General features: G+C 37.4%; 1 protein-coding gene across 1 annotated transcript in view; it reads right to left on the reverse strand.

Moving 5' to 3' along the window:
- Positions 1–7,021, reverse strand: part of LOC107741926 (receptor tyrosine-protein kinase erbB-4-like) — a 375,191-nt gene extending 368,170 nt beyond the window's left edge. The window contains exon 1 of the mRNA XM_016554742.1: positions 6,943–7,021. Within this exon, the coding sequence (XP_016410228.1) occupies positions 6,943–7,021 (79 nt within the window). The remainder of the gene's footprint in view (positions 1–6,942) is intronic.
- Between the last annotated feature and the right edge of the window lie 786 nt (positions 7,022–7,807).

A 7,807-nucleotide genomic window follows, 5' to 3' on the forward strand; every position in this document is an offset into this window, starting at 1 on the left:
ATTTATATAATAAGCGAGTACACCATGAATCCATTTTCCAAACCGTGTTTTTGGCTTGTCCTGAATCACTACGGTACAACTATAATAAGTGTTTATATTCTGACTATTTAGACTGGTTCGGGTAGGTACTGCTGCGGAGTAGCCCAGTACCTGCGTGATTCGCCATAGACATAAACAGAGAGAAGTAGCTCCGGCTACAATGTTCTTCCGCAAGACGCACACAGTTCTGTTTATTAACCGCTAGAGCGCCAAAAGTTACGGACTGCAGCCTTAAATAATAAAGAACCTTTTTTTTTTTTGCTCATCTGCAAATTGATCCGATCTGTTACTCAAAATCTGATATGATAATGCAATGATCCGAGCCGTGGGTTTTGTGATCCGTTGCACCCCTACTCTCTTAACAGCCAGAGTCTTTTTTTTTTTTTTATTCAGGCTACTTAAATTAATTTTGGGCTACCAAAATCTGAAGAATGTCTACCAGCGATTTTAAAATTTGGCGAGCCCTGGAATGAGACCTAAATTGTGTGGATTGTTGAGGAGATATTAAGTTTTAAAGCAACTGCATTGCAAATTTTGCATGGTGAATGACAAAACAAGTGAAAATCCCATAGATATTAAAAGAGAGACCAGAACCATCTCAATCGACAGCACTTGCGTCATAATGTTGACTTTCACAAAAAAAAAAAAGTGCACTTGTCCCTCTAAAAAAAGCTAATTTTCATACAATAAAAGAGGTTCAGTACAAGTAATCTCAATCGACAGCACTTGCGTCATAATGTTGAATATCACAAAAAAATGTGCACTTTACAGTGAAAATTCCCTTACTAAACTCTTCTGTGTACCGTAGTTATATCCAATTTTACAACACCACAAAATGACTCTAAAAATTATGATTTAAACTGCTTTACACCTCAAATAATAAGTTTTAGCAGAGGAATTAAATGTAAGTGCTAAAATTATAAGCTTCACATTTCTGCTTTTATGTCCTCAAAAAATTGGCCCCATTTACTTGTGCCTCACCGTACTCTATTATTTTTAAGAAAAGAACAGATGAGTCAAAATTATTATTTGTAGTAATCAAAATTATACCACAAGTGCTTTTGATTGAGCTTTACTTGCACTGAACTTTTTCGGGCACAGAGGAAATAAAAAGTTACAAAGAGATGCCTGAACATGGACAGAAAGGTGTTGTCATGCTGTAATCATTCTATTGCATTCTATTCAAATACTCCCCCATGCCATCACATTCTCTTCAAGCTTGCTCTTGTTTCAATACATCACTGCTGAACTTTTAAAGATGGGAATCAAGAAAACAGCAACATGGGGTCGATCTGGCAATCACTGCTGTTCTAGATAAAGAGAAAGCATCCCTAGCCAGCAGAGCTGTGCAGTCCGAGGTTAAATGATTTGAACTTCTGACTTACCGTGTAACTGGCCTAGAAAGGAAAATAGCCAGCTACTGTCTGATGCAATTCTCTTAGATACTCAGCGTATGCTTGGGAAAAGCTATTGTCAGAATGAATGTTTTGTCTGCAAACAATTTTGCGTTATGATTTACACACGAGTTGCCATGTCCTTTTACCCATGGTCAAACACTGTATGCACGAATACTGATAGCAGTTCAGTAATGTGTCAAAGCAATAGAAGATTGTAAACAGCACATGAACATAAATTCACACAAGAAAGGCCACATTATAAACACATTCTCTCTCTTTCTGTGTCTCTCCATTACGGACACTGTGCGGTATCTGTAAGTGTTAAACTTCATGCTCTATAAAGGCATTTCACATTTGTTGGCACTAATTGTAACACAATTCTTCTTAGTAACTGCTAAAAGGCCATGTCATTTAATTTAATTAATTCTAGATGCCGAGAAGAAAAAAGTAGTTTGGTGAAAGTGCACAGGATGTGTTCTACACACTGTAAAAAATCCAATTAACAAAATGTTGGAAGGGCAAAAATATTTAAGTTGAGCTAATTTTATTGCTTGGACATATTATATTAAGTCTACACAAATATATTTGAAAAACATTGATTGAACGGTTATTTTCAAATCCAGTCAACAATTAGCTATGCTAATGTTGACTAAACTAATAAAAACGAATCCAGCCAACTCAGATCATTCTGCACGTGCACGAGCCTGAGTGACTTTGCGGGAGAAACAGTGCCATCTTGTTAAGTTCACGAGTCAGGTAAGTGCCACTAAATAAATGTTATTTTTTAAGGTGTAAACATATTTAAAATGTATGTATTTATACACAAACATACAACATACATAAAAACATCGAATAAGCTTTGTATGAATATGTCTGAGGGAAATGAGCTGTTTAAGTGAAGGGAACGTGGTCTTTCTTCTCGTTTAATCCATAGAACACTTTATGTCAAAAGCTTTTTAGGTTTTAAAATTTTAGGTTTAATTTTGGCGTGTTGTATGATATTTTTGTGTTTCCGTGACGTTAAAAGATACGCATTTCACCCCTAAAATGTCAGGCCCTGTCACAGACAAATTTGTATATGCTAGAATGGTTTCCTAATTAATTTATTTGATACAAATAGCATTTTCTTTTTGGTCACATGTCCCTGATTGTATCTAACATGGTTTTGTAATTTCTATAAGGAATAGTAATATTTGTAAATGTTTGTTTGCAAACATTTTGTTTAACTTGTTTAGTCTTTAAGTTCATTAAACAAATGTTTAAAATAAATTTGGCAGTTGTATTACAAATGTATTGTTTGACAACTGGAGCACTTTAAAGGGATAGTTCACCCAAAAAATGGAAATTTGCTGTTATTTTATTGACCCTCAGGCCATCCCAGATGTCAGTGACTTTTTTTCTTCAGTAGAACAGTACTAAAAAAAGGTTGGGAAACACTGGGTTAAATCAGTGTAGAAATCTATGACAAGTCTAAGAGAGAGAGAAAGTGACAGAACGAATAAGCAATGTGCCAGTAGCGGATCTACCGTGATCAAATCCTCAAACAACTCATCAAATTCCCATTAGCCTCTGGAAGGATGAGGCAGCGCATGTACAGCAGCGGCAGCAGTCAGTCAGTGCAGTTCCAGTGGGAGAGAGAGACACTCAGAGCCGGAGCAGAGAGCAACACGCTGCGCAGGAACCCGCCTTCGCTTGGCAGGAGTTGGCGCTCCTAACAGAATCAAAGGCTGCTTTTCTTCCCATTGAGACACACGGGCTCAGAGGTCAGCCTGCCTTTCTTGGACCAAGATGGAGAAAAACTGAATAAATGGGCTTTGTGAGACAATGGGTTATTGCTGTGTGGGCAGGCATTTGTAGCACTGTGGCCTCTCGCTTTGACGAAATAAAAAGGGAGCGAGAGATGCTGCGTTTCGACTGCCACGATAAAAGTAAATACTTTACCCTTCTTTGCTGATAGGGCTTCCTGTCTGTGCCACACTGTGTAAACATTTAGATGTACTGTGAACTTGAGAGGTGCGAGCCTGGAAATAAATGTGCAGTGCCTTGCAAACAAGTCTGTGCCATATCATAAGCCGCATATGGAGTTACATGTTATAAAGGACAAAAACAAAAAGATCTGAGTAAACAGTGTTAAAAAAGAATTCCATTAGGGAAGACCGCAAGCTTAAAATGTATTTGATAGAGCAGTGAAACTTTTCCAAAAAAGTGAGGGGGAAAAAACGACAGAAGATTCCCGTGGGATACTCTGGCCTCATATGGGTCCTGTCAATCAAAAGCTTGTGTGAAACCTCAAGAGGCTAGATCAGAATGGACAGAGGTGAGCTAAGAAAACTTACTTTCCCACAGTCATCAAAAATTGAATCTTCATAAATAAATAAATAGGAAGGTTTATGTAAATAAATAAATACATACATTTTGGTTAAAACAATCTCGACTTACTTTAATGGTTCAATTTAGAATCATTTTTTAACTAAACAATGTTTTTCCTTGATTTAAACACACTTTTTCCAAAGCAAGTTTCTTTATGCAACCTACATTAAAAAGGGAAATTTAACACCTAAAATTGTTATGTTTCTGTCGCAAGTCAAATAACACTAATCTAGTTAAGTTTGGCACAATTTTAAGGACTTTTTTTCTCAATATTAAGAGTGTGATATACAGATGAACTCATGTACACGGTGTTATTCACTTCTCATGCTTGTTACACAGCTCCATTGTAACAGGGAATCTATCCAAGAAAAAGATCAGATAGAGAAAAAGAGAGCTAAATTGCTGAACGATTAATTTTCATCAGCAGCCAGTCTCACTGACGGGACTTAATCCAAAGCTAAGCCGATTAACAAACTGATATTTGTGTTCCTACTATTCCCCACAAGTCTTGCTACTGGCACGGCTCCTAAATGTCACGGAAGAGACTGATTTAAATTCACAGCCGTCTTCAGACAGACTGAAGCGATAACCGATACAGATCACAATAATGAGTAATACAGCCAACTAAACAACAGCACACTGCAGTGGTCAGATCTCTCATCATCATAAGCATTAACCCTTTCATTAACTTTGCAATCAACAGAAGGACACACTTTAATTATTCCCCATATTACAACCTGGAACTGATGAGACAATTTATACACAACAATGACGCCTTAAAATCATCATATTATTGACAGAAATAAGATAATTTAAAATATTTATTTTTAATATGCAATATTAAATATTTTATTTATTCATAGTTGTCAACTATACATATTAAAGCAATTATAGACTTCTGTGTTTAGACTTGCTTATACGTCATTATATTTGGGCAGTTAAAACTTTATTTCCTTTCATTCGTATAGGCTAAAACTGTCCTGCATATGGAAAAGTATGTCATATGCCAAACTTTTTTTAATCGCATTTTTACCTTAATGTTCTTTTAAAATGCACCTGTGATGTGACAAATCAATTTTTACAAGTGTTACAATTTCAAATGTCTCCATATGAATATGAGCTCATAAAACCTGCATGCACAATAATTATAGATGAACTGGAAACATTTAGCCTACAACAGTTTTAGATTAAGTATAGCATGTCAAACCCACTACACAACATCTTGAACTACCCAACAATATTTAAATGTAAAACAATTATTGTTCAAATTGATGTTTTTTTTGTTTTGTTTTTTGTGAAGGTTAATGTTCTTCACACCTGCACTTTCAAAACAGTTCTTCATGAAACTTAAAAAGTCTGTTCAACACAAAAGTGGTTTTGCTACTGTTGCAAGCAAAAGAAAACAACCAGGAGCTACAGTATATCATTTCTTTTAAAAAATAAATGTGTTATTTATTTACTTTTAACAACTGTAACTTTGCTGAGTATCCTACAGTGTTGTTGTTGTTGTTGTTTTTACCTGTAAACCCATTAAAATCGCTCTCCCTTCAGGCTTTTTAATTTATTTAATCTAAAATAACAATTGGATCAGCATCGCGTCTCCTCCGGCAGCGCAGCGGAGCGCAGAAGTGCGTCAGGAGCGCGTGCCTTTGCCAATGACACTGAGATCAGTAACGAACCATAAGACCTGATTAGTTCGTGCTCTTTACTTGCTTTCGATTAGTCATCTGAAATGGCTCGATTTTACCCGTTAGTTAATAGTCAGTGTGTCTAATCGTCACTGTAATAACTGATTGAGGTGAAAACGAACAACGCAAAACGCGCATAAAGACACAAGAGAAACATTTGAAATAGTTTCGAGGTTTTCGAATGGCGTAATGCTTCTCTATAAAAGTTTTCTTGGATGCTTTTAATGAGGTCAATTCAGCTCGACTGTGATGGAGGATAGGTGGCAACAGAATAATTTATACTAGGCTACTATAATCGATATTGAGGTTTCATATTGATGAATTTGCCTGTTCTAGATGGATCTACGTTTGAAAATGTGTCACGATGACTATTCATCAATGCATGTGTTTGCGTGTGTGAGAGAGAATGAGTATGCTTTGCTTAAATTAATGCTTTGCGTTTTATTTTATATTATATATTGCAATTATAGTTTTAATAACATTGTTTTTAAAGATGATATATTATATAGTTGGATTATGCATTATTTGCATGCATATATGTACATGGCATGCCAATAAAGTACAGAGAAAGAGGGAGAGAGAGGAAGGGAGGGAGATTTGTGATTTAGACCATCTCGGTTCATATACTACCACCATGTGGAGATCTGAACGCCACATTGATGCGTATTCAGGCTATTCTTATGTCATAAAATAGCAAATCTGCCAATTTTGTTGTGTTATATTTTCCGAAAAGCTATTTGCATTCCAAACACAATGAGTCTGTTTAGTTGAGCAAACTTTTCAATAAAAAACATTCGAAATAGACTATGAATTCCTACTAAAATGACACAATAAGACAGCTTACGTATAACAGTATTTTTGCATTTCTACATCAAAAAATATGAAACGGATGAGAAATCAAATATTGTGCATTTGATTGCACGCTGACATTTTAAGTTTTTAGCCCCCGGAAAGTCAACCACAAACCAGTCACACGCACCAGAGGTTCGACTCAAGGCAACAGAAGTGACTTTTCACATGCATGGAAAGCAATGACCACTCCAACTCTTTCTCAGACAGTGTGTACGGACTGAGAATAACAAAACAAACGTCCAGTGAGACTGAATGCCCCTTTCAGTGCCACTTCAGCAGTGCCACTCTGCGCTATCAGTGCCACTGCTCCAACTGTATGCCAGCTTATTTCACACCAACACACATAAGAGACTCTGTGCGTGGAAGCTATGCATCATTGTGGTGCTGAATGAATGGTACACATGTACCATCACAATAACGCATATATACTTCAGGGTTTTATTGTTAAGAGAAATGAACAGACACAACAATGGTTCCTCGCACCAGAGGATGGGTACCGCGAGAAGCATCCACAAAAAGTAAGCAGAGCTCAAAGGTGCGTGCACGAGACGCATAAATGCCTTTGCGCACGAGACGACGGTCAGTCGTTTACTCACCTTGCTGCGAGTCGATGAGACGGACCGCCACAGAAGTGAGAAGAACCCCGAGGCAACACAGAGAAGATGCCAGCTTCATGTTTGAAGTTGCCCGTTGTATTTCACATGTCCAACACCATATCCTTTTATTTTAAATGTCTTAAGACAGGAACGCAACTGCGGTGGAGTGACTTCTCAAGTGCTGCTGTTGCGTGTCAGAGTAAATAACGTGATAAGACGTCCAGTTTAAATGGTAAAATAGTCCTCAGGAACGAGTGTAAAAGTTCAGGTGCGAGAAATTCGCTGTATAGTGCTTTGACAGGATCTCGACGCAAGGCTCATGACATTACTCTCTTCAGACGCTCTTCAGCGCTGCTACGGCACAAAGCCTAAGGCACGCCTCCACCAAACTCCGCACCGCCCTCCGCTGATCTGATTGGTCCAAAGTCTGTATAATTAGACAAGAACCCGCCCTTCCACGCTCACCGTAAGTTTTTGATTGGCTCAAGAAGCGGTCTCTTCTAAATACACCTGTCTTGTTCTGCATACGGCGTCTTCTTCAACTGGGCGTTTGTTCACATTTCAAGAGGTTTTTAAAGGTTTTCCCATCATGAATTTCCGGAGAACGCATGTTGACGTCGTTATTTCGAATAAAGCTCTACAGAAGTTATGTGTAGTACACTTACAAAAGTATCAAAAAGTACCATAGTATTTCCACAGTAGCGTCACAGGACCACCCCAGCCTTTTTTGTAAAGGTCGACTATAGAAGGCTATGTGCGTATAAAACACACATTTTCTTAATATATCTCTAAATAGCCTATGGTTTATAATATTTACAGTACAAGCTTCATGTTTGTCAATCTTTTAATGTCAGATTTCAATGAA

Source organism: Sinocyclocheilus rhinocerous, unplaced genomic scaffold (assembly GCF_001515625.1).
Source record: "Sinocyclocheilus rhinocerous isolate Xijiao unplaced genomic scaffold, SAMN03320098_v1.1 scaffold226, whole genome shotgun sequence".
NCBI classification, from domain to species: Eukaryota; Metazoa; Chordata; class Actinopteri; order Cypriniformes; family Cyprinidae; genus Sinocyclocheilus; species Sinocyclocheilus rhinocerous.